General features: G+C 42.4%; 1 protein-coding gene across 1 annotated transcript; it reads left to right on the top strand.

Moving 5' to 3' along the window:
• Window positions 1–518: 518 nt before the first annotated feature.
• Window positions 519–19681, top strand: FNTA (farnesyltransferase, CAAX box, subunit alpha). Its single transcript, XM_035097122.3, has 9 exons — window positions 519–675; window positions 1697–1782; window positions 3482–3596; window positions 6555–6659; window positions 8795–8921; window positions 9827–9975; window positions 11085–11147; window positions 14289–14460; window positions 18939–19681. The coding sequence occupies exons 1-9, from the start codon at window positions 542–544 to the stop codon at window positions 19068–19070; spliced, it is 1083 nt and encodes a 360-aa protein (XP_034953013.1). The 5' UTR covers window positions 519–541; the 3' UTR covers window positions 19071–19681.
• Window positions 19682–19907: the final 226 nt, after the last annotated feature.

Raw genomic sequence — 19907 nt, 5'->3', positions numbered from 1 at the left:
CATTTAATTCTTATTATTCAAAAAGTGAATTCCTATTCACGTGGAGGAAGCCTAAGAGGCCATTAACTGTTAATAACTCATTCTCAATTTGCCCCCCCCTAAAAATCAAATTGCCCCCCTGGGGGGGCGTGTGCCCCACATTGGGAACCACGGATCTAAGTATGCTATTTATCAATATATATATTAAAGGTACAGAAGATGAAAAGCCCTACGATGCCTTGCACATGGCAATGAAGGAGTTCAACTGAGTGCCCGAAGTGGAAGAAGGAGTGCAAAGCTCTTTGGGCATCTTGCTCTTCCTGCACTTCCGGTGCGGCGACTTCCGCTTTCCTATCTCTATGGCAAAAGCCTGTCCTGTTGGCGGAGAGAGAAAGGAGAGCGCTGCGGCGTCGAATCCCTCCCGTTCCTTCCGCGCGGCTCTTTCGTCGTGGAGGCGCTCTGGGCCCAACAGCTGCGCCTCTATGGCGCGGGGCGGAGCTTGTTCCTCATAGGGAAGCCTCCGCCGCTTCCTCTCTTCCGGGGTGGGCGGGAGGCGGCTGTGATGATGGCGGACGGGGAAGGCGGCTTAGACCCGGAGCCCTGTGCTCCTCACCTGGAGGCGGAAGGAGAAGCCGCTGGGGACAGCGAGCTGGACTCCGGGCTTCCCCTAGAGACCGACGGCTACGTGCTGTACAGGTATGTACGAATGTAGGGGCTTTTATACATACAGGTGAAACTCGGAAAATTAGAATATCGTCAAAAGTGCATTTATTCCAGTAATGCAACTTTTTATTTTTATTTTTACAAATGCTTTCTTTTGGAAATTCCACAGTAATAAAAAAAATAGTTACAATTATACAAAAATAAGCATAACTATTACATTTCATTAATTATTGCATTTATAATTAACCCCGCTAACGACAAATAATTACAATTACAACAAATAAAGGCTTGACATATCTTGCTTTGCATGTCATGCATCTATCTCATATATTGGTTTCGCCTTTTAAGTTGCATTACTGAAATAAATGCACTTTTCGACAATATTCTAATTTTCTGAGTTTCACCTGTATATATATATATATATATATATATATATATATATATATATATATATATATATATATATATATATATATATAATGTTTTGGAGCGCAGTCCTTTGCACGTCTACTCATAAGTAAGCCCCATGAAGTCCAATGGCATCGGCCCCTAGGTAAGCATGCTCAGGATGCCTCTTTTAAGAAAGCCCAAAGCCCCAAACATGTTTGGTTTATTGCTAAGTTTGTGTGTTTTTTGAGTTTGGTTTTTTTTTAGTAAGTCGGGGTGTAAATGTCCAGATAAATGAATGAAACAGATTCGCCTAAGCAAGGCTTGGGTTTGTAAAAGGAAGGATGCCCAGGTCTGTTTGGAAATAGCCTCATCCACTTTCCTGGGCCTCCTTATTCCGGAGAGGGGCTGATCGCTGTGCTTAGCATAGATGGAAAGACACTCTGAATTACTTTTATAATGCTGTCATGAAACATATGGTTGAAAAAAGGGAAATTGTGGATGGGGTGCAGGGCAGTGGGGAAATTGCCTGAAAGGAATCATGCAGTGCTGCTCACATGTGCGAACCAACCTTGGTCTTTAGGCAGTAGCTATGAACTATATATGTCCTAGCATTTCATACTCTTCCCCCTTCTTGTCAAATTATGTTGTTGGTTTTTTTTTACAGGGATAGGAAGGAATGGGCTGATGTTGAGCCAGTACCTCAAGACGACGGGCCAAATCCCGTAGTCCAGATCATATATAGTGAAAAGTGTAAGTTTCAAGTTCTTCAGTTAAAATCAGTAGGCCCACCTAACTAGAAGTGTGGCCACAGAAAGGTGGTTCCTTCTTCATTACTATTGCCTTTATGAGAATTCAGAAGTAGAACTGACACAGTAAGGCAATTAGGATGATTCAGGTCATGAAAGAGGGTGTGAGATTAGAACTGCACTTGCTACTAGCACTTAGGTGGGGCTGAAGATTGTTTACAACCCCATCCACATATTAGAAAGCTATCATTAAAGCTTCGTGTATGTGAGAAGCTGGGACACACATTTAAACCTTATTTGATGCTTGATTGCCCTGGGTTTCTTCAGAAGAAAATAAACAAACAGGTGTCAGAGTTGTTGTTTTTAGTAGATAATCTAGATGCAGATAAATCAGTAGCTTTAATGCTAGTTAATGCTACTGTTTCAGCAAGAAAAAGCAAGCTGCATTAGGTACTTCTCTGTTTGATACACAAACATACCAAAAGAGTATTTACATTTTAGGTGCATTTTCCAGATTACGTAGCTTCAGTGGGTGGGGGTGGGTTTAAAACAATATTTCTGTAAGCTGCTTAGAGGTTTGTTTACAATCAAGCAGTATATAAGTTTTGTCAAGTAAGTAAATACAACACAATAAGGGGGGTGGGGAAGAGGGGATAAGTTCCTTCCTCCTCCGAGCCTTCAATCCAAGTGCCAACAGTGGGAGTGACAAAGGAGGAGGAGGGGGAGGCAAAGTTAACTCACGACAAACGTTAACAAGTTAACTGCAGCTGAAAATGGTACCGTAATTAAAGGTTAAAGCCATTTGAAGGAGGATTTAAAGGAAGAGGCTGGGAGGTGACCCAAGAGAGAGACTCAAACTGTGTTGGTTTTCTGAGAAAGAGTTCCAAGCATAAGGGTGAACAGGCAGAGTTGATGAAGAAAGCAATGTGGACTGTGTGGCACTTCCCTTGCTCTTGATCTGGAAGCCGCAGTTAGTGCAGAATTAGTGCAGAATGCAGCAGACCAAGACCCTATCAGCATATAGCACCTGTGCTGAGAGACCTGCGCTGCTTGCCAGTATGCTAGCAGGCCAAGTTCAAAGTGTTACTATTATTATAGAAAGCCCATAACAACTTGGGACCAGGTTACCTGCAAGGTGGCCTTGCCCCATATAGACCCCACTTGGCTGCTTCGAACTGCGGAACTGGCACTGTTACAGGGGTTGCATCATACTGGAAACGGCTTAGGGTGCCAAGAGTTGGAGAAGGGAAGATCACAGGCAAAGACATGGCAGGTAATAAGGGCAGGGAAAGGGTGGGGCAAAGCTTTGGAGAGCTCTAAAAGGCCACAGGGCGCTTATGCTGGATAGGGAGCCAGTCTAGGGAGGGCAGGGTCTGAGCCATCAGGGATGTGAATGGTTTTGGCAGTAGAACTTTGGGAAGAGATGAGAAGATCTTTGTCCTTTGAGGAGGATAAGACAATTGATGGTCATGGTGGCTGGTGTACTGCCTCCAGCAATGGCAGTGGTATGCCTCTGAACACCAGTCGCTGGGGAAGACTGTTGTTGTATTCATAGCCAGCTTGAGAGATTCCCAAAAACATCTGGTTGGCCACTGTGAGAACAGGATTGTGGACTAGATGAGTATTTTGGCTTCTTCTGACCAAGAAGGAAGGCCAGAGAGTGATTTGACATAAAGCAATTTTTTTTCTCTCTCTCTCTCTAGTTAAAGATGTATATGATTACTTCCGAGCTGTTCTGCAATGTGATGAAAGGAGCGAAAGAGCTTTCAACTTAACGGGGGATGCCATTGATCTTAATGCTGCGAACTACACTGTGTGGTATGTATTGATGATGAAGCTGTAATTTATTGTTAGTTGGGAATTGCTGAGTCTACATGAAGAAAACCAGAGGAAGTTGAGTCTGAATTTCTATTATTTTTGTGTGGAATCTCTAATATTTGGGTAATTTTTATCTGAATGTTGTTGTTGTTGTTTAGTCGTTTAGTCGTGTCTGACTCTGTGACGCCATGGACCATAGCACGCCAGGCACTCCTGTCTTCCACTGCCTCCCGCAAATTGGTCAAACTCATGTTCGTAGCTTCGAGAACACTGTCCAACCACCTCATCCTCTGTCGTCCCCTAGTGCCCTCAGTCTTTCCCAGCATCAGGGTCTTTTCCAGGGAGTCTTCTCTTCTCATGAGGTGGCCAAAGTATTGGAGCCTCAGCTTCAGGATCTGTCCTTCCAGTGAGCACTCAGGGCTGATTTCCTTCAGAATGGATAGGTTTGATCTTCTTGCAGTCCATGGGACTCTCAAGAGTCTCCTCCAGCACCATTTATCTGAATAGCTTGATTTAAAATGCGTTTTAAACTAAGCACAAAAAACTAGTAGTGAAACTGTGCTAAAATGCTACTTCTCCATGCCTTGTTGCAAAATAAATGAGTAGACTTTTTCCTTGCAGAAAATTATTGCTCATGTGAGACTTGTATACCATGAGACATGACTGCCATTAATGCATGGCATTGTAACCTCTAGGTTGAGGTTGGATTACTGTCATGAGCTCTGGGTTTGGCTGTCTTCTTTAAAAAAGAAATGTCCAGAAACTGCAGGTGACCCAAAATGTAATGGCTAGACTCTCTTCTGGAAGAAGCTGGGGGAGAACCATGCAATATCTGTCCTTCAACAGCCAATGCTTGCTGGCCTCAATGAAAAGAAGCGGACACGGTGCAATGGATTCAAACTACCCGTGTTTCCCCTTTTTTAAGACACCGTCTTATAACTTTTTTCCCTTAAAAAAACACAGGGTGGCTTATTTTTGGTGGGGTGTCTTATGGTCTCCTCGGCCGGGCCAGGCCGCTGGCTCAGGGTGCTGCTGGGCGCTACGCGCAGCGCTGCTGAGCTCTGTCCTACCTGACAAGGCTGTTGTATTAGAACAATACAATGTATGCACAAAGATTTCAGCGCTCTGAGGTGCTATTGAGCTTGGACTCTCCTACATGGGAGGTTTTTAAACCCAGGTTTGGATGGCCAAGGCTTCTCCAGCTGTGACTGCCATCTGATGGGAATTATTTTAGCTGTGATTCCTGCATTATTGCAGAGGGTGGGACTGGATGGCCCTTAGGGGACCCCTTCCAGCTGTACAGCACTATATTCCCAGGTGTTCAGGTTCACAGGTCTTCTCCATCGGTGACGGGAAAACCTGTGTCCCTTCAGATGATCATAGAATCGAAGAGTTGGAAGGGACCCCAAGGATAATCTAGTCCAACCCTCTGCAATGAAGAATCATCAGCACCATGCTCTAACCAATGGAGCAAATATAGATATAAATAGGGTTGCCATGTCTCCTATTTTTTCCAGGACACGTCCTCTTTATCACAGGCAGTGTCGTCATAGCGATCCATAATTAAAAACAGGAGTTGCCAAATGCGTCCTCTTTTTTGCTTTTGCAAAATAAGGCAACCCTATTAAATAATGAAATAGAAAGCCCCCATCGGGTGCGCGCTCCAGTCTTCCCACCGCATCCCCCTCCGATCGCCCTTTAAAGGCGTTTTCTCCGCTGCGCCCCTTTTAAGACAGGCCTGACGGAAGAAGAAAGGGGCAAGGGCTCTGCTGGGTGCTCCGAGCTGCTGAGCGCTCCGCGCGCTCCAGCAGCTAGTTCTGGGCAGTGGGACGGCAAGCCTCCTCCTTGGCCGGGCAGAGGCGAGGCCGCTGGCTCCGGCACTCCGTCCGGCGCTGCCGGGTGCTCTGAACTGCTGAGCGCTCTGCCAGGCGGAGGTGAGGCTACTGGCTCTGTCGCTCCGCCCGGTGCTGCTGGGCGCTCCGAGCACTCGGCGCTGCGGAGCGCTCCGAGCACTCGGCGCTGCGGAGCGCTCCGCTCTGCAGCAGCCGGTTCCGGGCGGCGGGGTGGCAGGCCTCCTCAGCCGGGCGGAGGCGAGACTGCTGGCTCTGTCGCTTCGCTCAGCGCTGCAGAGCGCTCCGCAGCAGCCGGTTCCGGGCGGCGGGGCGGCAGGCCTCCTCAGCCGGGCGGAGGCGAGACTGCTGGCTCTGTTGCTTCGCTCGGCGCTGCGGAGCACTCCGCTCTGCAGCAGCCAGTTCCGGGCATCGGGGCGGCAGACCTCTTCGGCCAGGCGCTCTGCGCGCTCACCACTACGGTACAACAGCAGCCGCTTCCAGGCCCCGCTGGCTGGCTGGGTCTCGCTGGCTGGCGCGCTCGGCGGTCGCGCTTTTAAAATCCAGTCACTTAAATAGGATCTCAGTCTAATTCAGCAACATCTTACTGCCAGTAGTGGCCATAAGGAGGGTGTTAGTTTTCATACACGGCATAGAGGTATGTCTTATTTTCGGGGTATGTCTTATCTTTCGCAACTGCTTAAAAATGCTGCCATGGCTTACTTTATGACTACGCCTTAAAAAAGGGGAAACACGGTACAAGAAAGAAGATTCCACCTAAACATTAGGAAGTATTTCCTGACAGTAAGAGCTGTTCGGCAGTGGAATTTGCTGCCAAGGAGTGTGGTGGAGTCTCCTTCTTTGGAGGTCTTTAAGCGGAGGCTTGGCGGCCATATGTTAGGAATGCTTTGATGGTGTTTCCTGCTTGGCAGGGGATTGGACTGGATGGCCCTTGTGGTCTCTTCCAACTCTAGGATTCTATGAAAAGTGCTGGTGTTCACATTTAAATCTCTGAATAGCTGCACCAAGGCCACCTGAAGGAGCAGGTCCTCCTGAGTATTCTTCTTTGGGTCTCGCATTTTGCTGGAGAATATTTTTCTTGTCTGATTTATTGTTTTTTCTTCTGCAGGCATTTCCGAAGGGTTCTTCTGCAGTCCCTGAACAAAGATCTACATGAGGAACTCAATTATATCACAGCTATCATTGAAGATCAGCCAAAGAATTATCAAGTCTGGTAATGTCTGGCTCCTTTTTGATAAGGAAAGTTATTTCCCTTGAAAGGAAATGTCTACTTGCTTGGTCTTGCCTGTCTTTTCTAAATTATAAGTGCAGAATGCTTACATGGAGACCATTGTCCATGGCAAGAATGCTTAAGATAAGATGAGGAGGGTTTTGTTTATGTGATGACACGACATACAGAACACATTTTGCACAAATGCCAGTATTGTAAATGCTTATAGAAAAGCGAGAAGAAAGTAGGAGAGTGTTTGCAAACATGCACAAACAGCAACAGAAAGAAAGGGGGGGGGACCCAAAGCAACATTTCATTGGCCATTTTCTGTATATAATGTGAGAAGAATTACAGTGGCGTGTGTTAATATATTACTTCACATTTTTGCTGTGAAGAAGAGGCAGGTGATCTCTGCTGAGTCAAATTCAGTTTTGAGAACTGCAAAAGTAAACCAAGCATCTGTGATAATATCTTGTAGGCAGAGAAACTGCCCAATAATGTTACAAAAACCTCTAGAAGAGCATGACATTGTGAATGAATTAATGGAATTCATTTACCAAAAAAATTAAACATATACAACCTTATTCTACATCATTAAAAAACTAATCTTTATTTCATGATTACCTTTGGATGGTAATATGTTTTCCTCAAAAAGCATTTTATTTTAAAAAAAACCCCGATTTAAATTTTAAAAAATCTGATTTTTTTTATTTTTTAAAAAAATCATTGATTTTTATCCACCCTGCCATCAAGAATTACTAGTCTATGAAAATCATTAAAAGCCTGCTTACTATTTTTTTATAGCATAACAAATAACATTACCTGTGTAAACTTCCCTGTCTGATCACCTTTGTGCAGTTTGTGCTCGCCATAGATAACTAAAAAAAGAGGCAACACGTCGACCAATTCCACGGGCGAAATATATCTGTTTTTATCTTTGTAAACTATAACAACATGCGAGGAGGTTCCACCGTTTGCAACACAGGGGTTGTTTCATCGCCATAGATAACTACTGTAGGCTGATGGCTGTTTTTATGGCTGCCTTGGTCCCTCTTTATTTGCCCTTGGTTTGACTATGGCAGGCTGGAAGATGCTTTTTGACTGGGTTCTCAGTCTGTTTCCTTTCCCACCCCATGCTCGGTTTAACACAACAGCCTGCATTTCTTTTGTTTCCTCATTTGCTAACGGTGCAATGATAACTCAAACCCAGAAGGGCAGCCTAAGCCCAATGAGGCTGCTTTATAGTCCAGCAGTAGAACTGGTAGCTTACACTGTTACAGCTGCAGCAGCTTCTGGTACTTGACAAAGCAAGACAGTGCCATGTGGGTCTTGTAAAGTGTCTGAAAATCCTTTTGCTAGCAGGAAAGCTGTAGGCAAGAGTCTGTTGGTTTTCCTGAGATACCAACAGATTGCATGCATTGGGATGTTGCATCTCTGGGTTTGACTGTGTGCCTCATCTGATAAACTTAATACTTTGCACAGAAAACATGGCAAATTCAGACATGTACATCACTTGCATGGTGGCTGTGCCATCAAATGATGAAATTGTGCACATGAATAAGCTAAGCGCATTAATCACTGCAAGGGCAGCTTTCTTTCTGCCTCGTATGAACTCAAAACACAATGCTCGTCAATGGGTGCAACTCGCACTTTCAGCAGGAGAGTTGCCGAGCGGTGTGATAGAACATTGCGACCTCTAATGAGCTGTCTCGCACTACAAGATCAGAAACAACCAAATGTGACGATGTGCCACTCATTCAATTACCGTTCCATTGAACGTTTTTGTTTTTGAGTGCAACGTTTTCCAACGTTACGCTACTGAGTTAGATTTGTGGCACTGCAGGGGGGTTATTTTGTACTTGTTGGTGCAGCACTTTGGTTTTTTGGGTGTTGAGTGATAGGCCAAGCTTTTCATAAGCTTCTGCAAAGGTATTTAGGATGGTTTGGAGGTCATCCTCTGAGCGTGCGCACACTACGTTGTCGTTTACGTTGTCATTCCGAGTGCAAATGACCATTATCCATCACTCTTGGCAGGATTGCATTTCAATTAAAAAACGACTAAACAGTAAACAGACACTGAAGGGATGCTAGGTTTTTTTTAAAAGTTTTGTTTAAATAAGGATTTCTTCATGTTTTAGGCACCACAGGCGAGTGTTGGTGGAGTGGCTGAAGGATCCATCCCAGGAACTTGAATTTATAGCAGACATTCTTAACCAGGATGCCAAGAACTACCACGCATGGCAGCACAGGCAGTGGGTCATTCAGGTATTTTGATCTTGCTCTTAGCGGGGGACCTTTTACAGTTGAAACTCAGAAAATTAGAATATTGTCGAAAAGTGCATTTATTTCAGTAATGCAACTTACTATTATTTATTTTTCTTTTAATTTTTACAAATGCTTTCTTTTGGAAATTGCACAGTAATAAAACAAATAGTTACAATAATACAAAAATAAACAAAAATAAACATCGCTATTACATTTCATTAATTACATTCCATTTATAATTGACCCGCTTAACGACAAATAATTACAATTACAACAAATATAGGCTTGACATATCTTGCTTTGCATGCCACGCATCTATCTCATATAGTGGTTTCACCTTTTAAGTTGCATTACTGAAATAAATGCACTTTTTGACGACATTCTAATTTTTATTTCCAAACCCTGGGAATGAATGGCAACCACCCATTGACCCAAACTGCTAAGGAAGCAAAAAGGTGCCCCAAATTTGGGGTTCAGTTTCTTGGTCATACTAGAGTGTGGCAGAATGTAGGGAACTGTCGTTTATGTATATGGGTTATTACTGGTTTGAAATAATAAATCCTAAGTCAAGGTTGCATTGCAGGGGGTTGGACTAGATAACCTTTGGGGTCTCTTCCAACTCTATGATTGTAAGTAATTAATCGCATGATTAATGGCATCCTCACGACATAACTCATGACATTCTCCTGTGTATGGTATTCAAGATGCTATACCATGTCTATCGTTGCTTTTCTCATGGGCACCTTGGCTTGCTAAAAACTGGCTTGTTGTCCAGACATTGTTCTATTCATTCAAGAGTTAACTCTTAAAATCTAGAATTGCTTCAGTTGCGGCTGTGGAAATGAGGCTATTTCGCAAATGTACTTCCTCCTTCCAGCTTTTCTCCTTTATTGTTGTGCTTTTAGGAATTTAAACTGTGGGATGATGAACTGGAGTATGTGGAACAGCTGCTGAAAGACGATGTCCGAAACAATTCTGTCTGGAACCAAAGATACTTTGTCATTTCAAACACAACTGGTTATAACGATCCTGCTGTTTTAGAGAGAGAAGTCCAGTAAGTACAATAAATACTCAACTTCATTTGAGGCCATTTACACTTGTCAAAGGCAAAAGGGTACATCATAGAGGCTTGCTTATATATCCTTGCATGGTTTTTCTTCTGTTTTAGTGTACAGTGGTACCTTGGTTTGCATACATCTTGGTTTGCATACGTTTTGGATTACAAACATGTCAAACCCGGTAGTGCGTGTCCCGGATTGCAACCTTTTTTTGGATTACAACCCATTTTATTTTTATTTTTGGATTACGAACAATTTTTTTTGGAGGCCCCATTGGTAAAAGCGCGCCTTGGGTTACAACCTGTTTTGGTTTACAACCGGACTTCCGGAACGGATTATGGTTGTAAACCAAGGTACCACTGTATTGGGTTTTACCATTAGATAAGGTAGCCTCTGCCAATCTGTCGCCTCCAGATGTTTGGGACTACAATTCCCATCAGCCCCAAACAGCACAGTAGAGTTTGAGAGTTGTAATCCTCAAAATTTGGAAGGCACCAAGTTGGTTAAAGCTGAGCTAAGGACATAAAAACTCATGCTCTTGGATTATTTCTGCCTTGTGAATAAATCTTTCTACGGTATTAGCTTGAGGTATTCCCCACTATTTTCTTTTTCTGTTTTTTAAAAAATAATCTGTGGAACATTTTTTCCTTGGTATGAAATTTATTTACTGGAGAGAAGACATTTTTAGTTGTGTTCAGCTAAGTCATACTTGGAGTAGACCCACTGAAATTAATGAGCCTGCCAGTCATGTCCAGTGGATTTACTCTGAGTAGGACTGGTGTTGAATACCACCTACTCCATGTTGAACGCTGTTTACTCTCTGCTATTTGGGAAAAAATGAATACTTTGATATGCATAAAATATGACTCCATATTTATACTCTTCTTTATCAAATACAGTGGTACCTCGGTTTAAGTACACAATTGGTTCCGGAAGTCTGTACTTAACCTGAAGCGTACTTAACCTGAAGCGAACTTTTCCATTGAAAGTAATGGAAAGTGGATTAATCCGTTCCAGATGGGTCCGTGGAGTACTTAAACTGAAAGTACTCAAACCGAGGCATACTTAAACCGAGGTATGACTGTACTCTGCTTTTCTTTTTCAGGTTTACCCTAGAAATGATCAAGATGGTGCCCCATAATGAAAGTGCTTGGAACTATTTGAAAGGGTGAGATACATTTGTTAGCGGCTTTGGCTACTCTGAAGTGCAGAATATGCTAGTACAGTGGTGCCTCGCTTAACAAATGCCCTGCTTAACGAAATTTCCGCTTAACGAAAGGATTTTTCGAGCGGAGGTTGCCTCACTAGACGAATTCGTTTTATGAAAAATTCGTCTAGCGAATCGCGGTTTCCCATAGGAATGCATTGAAATTCAATTAATGCATTCCTATGGGCAAAAAAATTCAGTGCATTCCTATGGGATTCGCTAGACGAATTTTTCGTTATAAGAAAAGACCCGTGGAACGAATTAAATTCATCTAGCGAGGCACCACTGTATTTGTTATTATTTATTACATTTATATACCACCTTTATCTTCTAAGGATCTCTAGTTGGTGTTCATGATTCTCCTCTTCCCCATTTCATCCCCACAACAACCCGGTGAGGTAGGTTAGGCTAAGAGATGGTGATTGGCCCAAGGTCACCCAGTGAGTCCAACACTCTAACCTAGGAGTTAGCAAACCTTTTCAGCAGAGGACCGGCCCACTGTCCCTCAGACCTTGGGGGCGGGGGGCGGACTATATTTTGAAAAAAATAAAATAAAAAATGAACGAATTCCTATGCCCTACAAATAACCCAGAGATGCATTTTAAATAAAAGCACACATTCTACTCATGTAAAAATTCCAGGCAGGCCCCACAAACAACCCAGAAATGCACTGATGGGCCAGATTTAGAAGGTGATTGGGCTGGATCCAGCCTCTGGGCCTTTGTTTGCCTACCCATGCTCTAACCATTATGCCACACTGGCTTGTTGTACTAGTAGTAGGCCCAGGGTTCAGCTTCCTGAAAATTTTTCCTTTCATTTTTAAAACAAGTTTCCAGTCTTTCACTGTAGAGGTATTTGTGAAAGTACATGGGCAGTGCCTATTGCAACTGATGCAGTTGCGGAATAAGATTTCCTATGGTTGGTTATGGAGCTCTAAGTGCTTAGCAAAGCCAGCTAAGAAATTGTGCAAAAGAAGACAGAAAACTTAAAACTATTCAGTTTGCCTAATTGTTATAAGATGCAGAACCTATGCTTTTCCATTTGTTTTTGATTGCATAACTTCTGCATTTTTAGCATGGTGTACATGGAGCCCTGGATATTTTGTAATTCCAGAGACTGTAAGAGTTATTCGGAATGATTTTCTTCTCCTGGTTTTGGCAGGGGTAGCAAACTGTAACACAAGTAGAGGATGACTAAGTTGCAAAAGGGAGTGCAGAGACAAAATGGCTTGCAGAAGGGCTGTGTCTTCCGCACAGCTTTGCTACAGGGGTGGAAGTTCTTCAAGTGCTTCAGGCGCTGTTGCATGTGCAGAGTGAAATTGATCAGCTTTGGGTACCAGAAAAAGACTTTAACTACCCAGCTCTGGAGGCTTTGCGTTTAAGATCAGAAAAGAAAATGTCAGGTGACACATGGCCTAAAGAGTCACATTGTAGATGATGCACATTAGGGTGGGTCATAAAAAAACTTTTTTTTGGAAAATGTTTCCTCCCTTGATCTTATATCAGGCGTATGGTATAAACATAGTCAAATTTCAAATTTGGGACAAATCGGTTAATATTTAGACCCTGCTCCTACAGATTGAAATTTTGCCTCACTACGAGTGATGAAAACATCGGAATTTGACTCATTTACTCTCAGTATGAATATAATTTGTTCAAAACCATTGGTTTTTCATGTAAATTATCAACATGTTTTATCTTAAATAAATATTGCAGAAAATAATAGTATGCAACTATTATTGCTCTACATAAAATCTAAAATTTATGTTTATTAGTTCACAATTTAACATACTGAGAATAAAAGAGTCAAATTCCTATGTTTTCATCACTTGTAGTGAGGCAAAATTTCAATCTGTAGGAGCAGGGTCTAAATATTAACCGATTTGTCCCAAATTTGAAATTTGACTTTGTTTATACCATACGCCTGATATAAGATCAAGGGAGGAAACATTTTCCAAAAAAATGCACATACTGGAGAGGATGTGGTTGTCTTCAGGGTTTGTTTGTTTTTTTAAAAAATTAAAATCATGTAATTTTTCGAGCTGCCCTTAGCATTCAGGGATAGAAGTTGAGAAGAACTGTTGTACATGGTGTGTGTGTGTCTTACGTAATGTAAATGGCTTACATAAACATATTTATATTGATGTAAGCCATTTTATTACATAGAGCAAAGTGGTTTGCAGTCAACATAGTCTTCTTCTTTTTTTAAGGCTACAAAAAATAGAACGAGACCAGGAACCACAGGTCCAAAAGAGCCTAGAGCCTTGTTTGTTTGTTCTTAAAAATAATTTTTATTAAATATTTTCTTGGTTTACAAAAGTACGTGCAATGTGTCTTTTTTCAGGTTGTAAAGTCTTTTCTGCAGATCAGTTTTGAGACATTAGTGTTGTATACAGTATAAGGTTGGGGAAGAAGAGGAGGAGGAGAGGAGGGGTGGGGTGGTGAAACTTTTATTCTGTTAATATAGTGCATGTGTGGGATTTGTGTGTCAACTGAGTAGGTTCTCCTTCTGACTTGTTGAATTAAAGTTGTACCTGGTGCCCAGATGACACCTGGGAGGAGGCCAGTTGGATTGCACACGCCACGGAGTTCCAGATGTTGTTGGACTCCAGGTCTCCCAACCTCAGCCAGTATAAACTGTGGTCTGAGATGATGGAAGGTAGGGTCCAACAATGTCTGTAGGGCCACAGGTTGGTTCCCCAGCCATAGTGTAGACTTTGGTGCTGAGCAAATTGCTGAATCCTGCTAGGTCTGTTGAGGCGCTTTCCTGTGCCTTGTTTCATTTTCCAGGACTTTCTCAGCTGTGCACATTTCCTTTTGCACTTACCTCATTGCCGTATTTCAGGGGCAGGGGGATCTTGCCGCTTGTCCTCTGGATATCCGGCACTGATTCATGATACTGGTTGAGATGGGTTGCAGGTTAATGATACCTGACACTATTTATACTGTACAGTAGTTGCTTGCTTGCTTGCTTATCACTCTATACAGTATAGGCTTTAGGAGATTTCCACGTTCTGTAGGAAGCGTCAGATTCGTAAATGTACAGCAAATGGCATGGTGACCGCATGCAAAGTGTGGCATTCACAGCTGCCTTTTATTTCAGGATCCTGCAGGATCGTGGCCTTTCGAAACATCCAAACCTCTTAGGACAGCTACTGGAATTGCAGCCAAGTCATAGTTCCCCCTACCTGATTGCCTTTTTGGTGGACATATATGAAGACATGCTGGAAAACGAGTGTGAAAACAAGGAAGAAACTCTCTGCAAAGCATTAGAGGTTAGTTTTTAAAAGTTGTTCAGCCTCTGTGTTACCCTTTTAATAGACTGGTTGCAATAAGCAGATGGGGAACTTGATCTCTTTCTCCAGTCTTCTGTAGAATTTAATCTCGCATGTGGATAAATAATCTGTCAGTTTGAATGTGGTAGCACCAACTTTTGGTACCACAAACAAATTTTAAGGAAAGGACAGTGATGTTTAAATTAACATAATTGCATAATGTTATCCATTTTTGCAGAATTAAAAATTGGACAGAAATGCCACAAACCACTTGTTTGCCATGCACTGCAGCCTGGAAGTTATAATTCTGAGGAAAATGCTCGTTTAAGATGCAGTATTAATATGCTGTATCACTGCTGTCACTATTACTTTCATGCATGCTGATTATCGGATTGCCAACTATTTAATGCCAGCTACAAAGGAAATGTAAAAATTAAAGGGGTTTCACTTTTTATGTAACCATTTTGCCTCTTTCCATATATGCTGTTCTGTGTAGCAGCTGACTCCCATGTCATCCCTAAAATATGCCGTCAGAACGTCTTATTGTTATGGGCTTTCAGCCAGCTGCTATCAGTCAACACATGAGGGACAGGATTTGCCTTCCTATCTAGATTCAGCACTATTTATTATTATTATTATTTTGGTTAGAACTTTTTTTTAAGGCTTGGTTATAACCTGTGGTACATCAAGAAATGCACAGTCTTCGGTTGACAAAAAAAAAACTAGACTGGAAGGGTTGGAAAGCTGTATTTTAGTGTCCATTAAGAGAATTAGGCTTGTATTTTATCCTGCCATGTAGGCGAGAGAGAGAACTTTGTGTATTTCATTTGCTTTGCCAAATCTTAAAAGCCAGGCTGAGCTGCCAGATTATCTGGATAGAGTATTTTGCTTTGAGAAAAGGAAAGTTTTTTTTTACATGCTGATAAAGCCCTGTACCAACTTCATTTGCACTCCAAAAGATACATTTTAATTATTATACTATTATTACGATATTGTATAAACAGTGAAAGGGCAGGTCCCTGCCCAGTGGTGCTTACAATTTAGAAGTAGAGAAAAGGGAAGCAACAGAAGGTTAGGAAAACTGAAACTGGTAGGGGAATAATGTGAATGAATACTCCAGTTGTACATTATTCCACTTCATTGTTGATGTGTATGGACTTGGAGCACATGCTAAAGGTTATATTCAAATTAGGTGACAAAATAGTGAACTGCCCCGCTTCATTCTGCAAGAGGTGGGATGGGGTATATATAAATTTAATTTCTTGCTGCATATACTAAGCCTTCTCCTTTCTTTTGGAGATAACAATTGCTTTGCCATTTCAGGATGTTGTCACTGGTACTCTGTGTGTGATGTTTCCAAAGGAATATGAATTACTGCTAACTATTTTCTTTCTAAGCAAAATAAATAAATGTTGTTGTTGTTGTTGTTTAGTCGTGTCCGACTCTTCGTGACCCCATGGACCATAGCACGCCAGGCACTCCTGTCTTCCACTGCCTCCTGCAGTTTGGTCAAACTCATGTTCGTAGCTTCGAGAACACTGTCCAACCATCTCATCCTCTGTCGTGCCCTCAATCTTTCCCAACATCAGGGTCTTTTCCAGGGAGTCTTCTCTTCTCATGAGGTGGCCAAAGTATTGGAGCCTCAGCTTCACGATCTGTCCTTCCAGTGAGCACTCAGGGCTGATTTCCTTCAGAATGGATAGGTTTGATCTTCTTGCAGTCTATGGGACTCTCAAGAGTCTTCTCCAGCACCATAATTCAAAAGCATCAATTGTTCGGCAATCAGCCTTCTTTATGGTCCAGCTCTCACTTCCATACATCACTACTGGGAAAACCATAGCTTTAACTATACGGACCTTTGTCGGCAAGGTGATGTCTCTGCTTTTTAAGATGCTGTCTAGGTTTGTCATTGCTTTTCTTCCAAGAAGCAGGTGTCTTTTAATTTTGTGACTGCTGTCACCATCTGCAGTGATCAAGGAGCCCAAGAAAGTAAAATCTCTCACTGCCTCACGTTCTACTCTCCCAAAAGAAAGCTTAGTCTGTCTCCAGTCTCCTGTACCTCTGTGAAAGGTTTCATATGCACCTTTCACGCGCACCAGGAAAATCGCTTCTTGCATTTCTACAACGGGAACGTGAAACCTACAATCCCTGGAACATACACCTGATCTTAAAAATCTCTTCTGCATTCTCTCCCATTTTAACGACATTCACATGTGTGTGCTAATTGCTGAAAAATGCCTTTAGGGAAATGATTTCCAAACACACAGAGATCTTTCAGCTGTGGAATGCTCCTCTCCTGCAGCAAGATTTTTTTTTTAATATACTTTCTGAACTGAGGTATCTGCAGGAGGACCAAAGCCATCTGCCTTAGAATGGTGTGTGTTTATGTGTGTTTGTAGCTTCGAGAACACTGTCCAACCATCTCATCCTCTGTCATCCCCTTCTCCTAGTGCCCTCAATCTTTCCCAGCATCAGGGTCTTTTCCAGGGAGTCTTGTCTCATGAGGTGGCCAAAGTATTGGAGCCTCAGCTTCACAATCTGTCCTTCCAGTGAGCACTCAGGGCTGATTTCCTTCAGAATGGATAGGTTTGATCTTCTTGCAGTCTATGGGACTCTCAAGAGTCTTCTCCAGCACCATAATTCAAAAGCATCAATTGTTCGGCAATCAGCCTTCTTTATGGTCCAGCTCTCACTTCCATACATCACTACTGGGAAAACCATAGCTTTAACTATACGGACCTTTGTCGGCAAGGTGATGTCTCTGCTTTTTAAGATGCTGTCTAGGTTTGTCATTGCTTTTCTTCCAAGAAGCAGGTGTCTTTTAATTTTGTGACTGCTGTCACCATCTGCAGTGATCAAGGAGCCCAAGAAAGTAAAATCTCTCACTGCCTCACGTTCTACTCTCCCAAAAGAAAGCTTAGTCTGTCTCCAGTCTCCTGTACCTCTGTGAAAGGTTTCATATGCACCTTTCACGCGCACCAGGAAAATCGCTTCTTGCATTTCTACAACGGGAACGTGAAACCTACAATCCCTGGAACATACACCTGATCTTAAAAATCTCTTCTGCATTCTCTCCCATTTTAACGACATTCACATGTGTGTGCTAATTGCTGAAAAATGCCTTTAGGGAAATGATTTCCAAACACACAGAGATCTTTCAGCTGTGGAATGCTCCTCTCCTGCAGCAAGATTTTTTTTTTAATATACTTTCTGAACTGAGGTATCTGCAGGAGGACCAAAGCCATCTGCCTTAGAATGGTGTGTGTTTATGTGTGTTTGTAGCTTCGAGAACACTGTCCAACCATCTCATCCTCTGTCATCCCCTTCTCCTAGTGCCCTCAATCTTTCCCAGCATCAGGGTCTTTTCCAGGGAGTCTTGTCTCATGAGGTGGCCAAAGTATTGGAGCCTCAGCTTCACAATCTGTCCTTCCAGTGAGCACTCAGGGCTGATTTCCTTCAGAATTGATAGGTTTGATCTTCTTGCAGTCCATGGGACTCTCAAGAGTCTCCTCCAGCACCATAATTCAAAAGCATCAATTCTTTGGCGATCAGCCGCCTTTATGGTCCAGCTCTCACTTCCATACATCATTACTGGGAAAACCATAGCTTTAACTATACGGACACATACAATCTACTCCATAAAACAATTTGTTTTTCTCATTTGGGGTAAGTTTGCACCCTGCTCAGTGTTATATTTTAAGGTGTAAAAATACCCTAAATATGTTTACTTTGTGTTGCCCTGCTGACTGTCATTTCATCACCTCGGCTAAATTTCTGTTCTTTGCTGTACCTTAAGATTTCTTTCTTTCTGCTGGAAAAGAATTCTAAATCAGTTAGTAGTGTTGAGTGGGATGGAAATTGGAATATTGTTGGGTATTTGCTACTGGAGAATCAATAGTGATTTCAATTACCTGTCTCTCTTGAATATTTTAAAATAAATATCACTGGTGAATACTACACATACCTAACTACGTCAGGCTTTCTAAAGGCACTGATGAGTCATTCCCCAGGGAAACGACAGCAGAGGATTCATTCCTTTTTGGGTCAAAAAATATTATAGAAACTTTTTTATAAATCATTGGCTTAAAAACAATCCCTGTAGAATTGGTCTCGATAAATCTTGGTAAGGTTACGATTCCACTGCTGAGAAATAGAAAACAGTCCTGGCAGGGGCTGGTGGGAGTTGGAGTCCAAAACATCTAGAGGGCTACCAGGTTGTGGCAGGCTGGGCAACATTAAACCCATAGTTTGACTTGGCAGACTGTAGCTTCAGATCCATGCACCTGCTGACCCAGCAAAGTTCTTCCAGTTCCACTATCTGTGTTGTCTTCTGGTCTGGAAGTTTCCAGAGCAAGGAACTGCCTTTCTGCTTATAATATTTGGCAAAACACCATGAGGGTTTGGGGTGCTATAGAATAAACCAAATGGTGGGTATAAACCATGCAAACTGTTCAAACTTGTAATTTTCCTTTCTATAGCTATGTGAAATCCTGGCTAAAGAAAAAGACATAATCCGGAAGGAATACTGGAGATACATTGGACGGTCCCTTAAGAGCAAACACAGCCCAAGTGAGGAGCAGAATGTGCCAACTTACAATGATCAGGAGTAACTCCATGTAAAGCAGGAAGGAATATGGCATTCGGCTCTGGATTAACTACAAGAACTTTTGAGAGTGGAGATAGCTAGGCAGGCAATTAAACAGAGTGATGTTCTCCACCCCTTCCCAAAATATGTTGCAACTGTACATTACTACAGAGGTATTGCTTTTAATCTCACCAGAAGTGTAAACCACTCTCCGTAACATACTGACCCCTGGTTACTGCTGCTGTACAGATTAACTGTGGGGGTGGTCCAAAGCACTGTGCATTTAAAAAAACACTTAGCAGTTACTTGAATTGTACCAAATAAAGGAATTGTTTTCTTCATTTTATGTGAATAATGCTGTACTAGTGATTTTAATGCCCTAAATTGGTTCCCAGTCTTGGCCTCCACAGGTTCTCATAAAGCAAGCGCATGTAAGATTCTGAAAGTATTTGAGTTGGATTGCAGAGTCCTCGTTTACAGTGGCTATATAGAGTACGGTAACTTAATTTCAGTTACTTGAAAGGAGGGAATGAAGTTGTATATCTGAGCAGCTATGCAACACTGACGTGTGTTTTCATTGTATTCAACTAATGCCATCAATAATTTGTATTAAAAGATATAGAACTTGTACAAGGACTTGATGTGTGTTTTGAGATTTGGATGTTTTTTTAAAAAAAGAAAGAAAGAAAGAAAGAAATGGTGTCCCATACGAAGTGGGAATGGCGATGCTGTTGTGAACTCACTGCTAGCTTTGCAGTGCAGGGAAAATGCCTGATCTTGCCACCTCGGAGGCCAGCCTTGCAGCAAACCCACTCAGTACAGTCAAACCTCAGCTCCCGAACGGCTCCATTTTTGAACGTTT

The sequence above is a fragment of the Zootoca vivipara genome, chromosome 15 (assembly GCF_965207765.1).
Source record: "Zootoca vivipara chromosome 15, rZooViv2.hap1.1, whole genome shotgun sequence".
Classification (NCBI taxonomy): Eukaryota; Metazoa; Chordata; class Lepidosauria; order Squamata; family Lacertidae; genus Zootoca; species Zootoca vivipara.
This window is presented reverse-complemented; position numbering and strand designations above follow the sequence as displayed.

Excerpts from the sequence above, each read along its gene's own strand:
- FNTA (XM_035097122.3), top strand. The coding sequence starts at position 542 with ATGATGGCGGACGGGGAAGGCGGCTTAGACCCGGAGCCCTGTGCTCCT. Across the intron at positions 1,783-3,481 it reads GATCATATATAGTGAAAAGT|TTAAAGATGTATATGATTAC; the intron begins GTAAGTTTCAAG and ends CTCTCTCTCTAG. Across the intron at positions 6,660-8,794 it reads CCAAAGAATTATCAAGTCTG|GCACCACAGGCGAGTGTTGG; the intron begins GTAATGTCTGGC and ends TTCATGTTTTAG.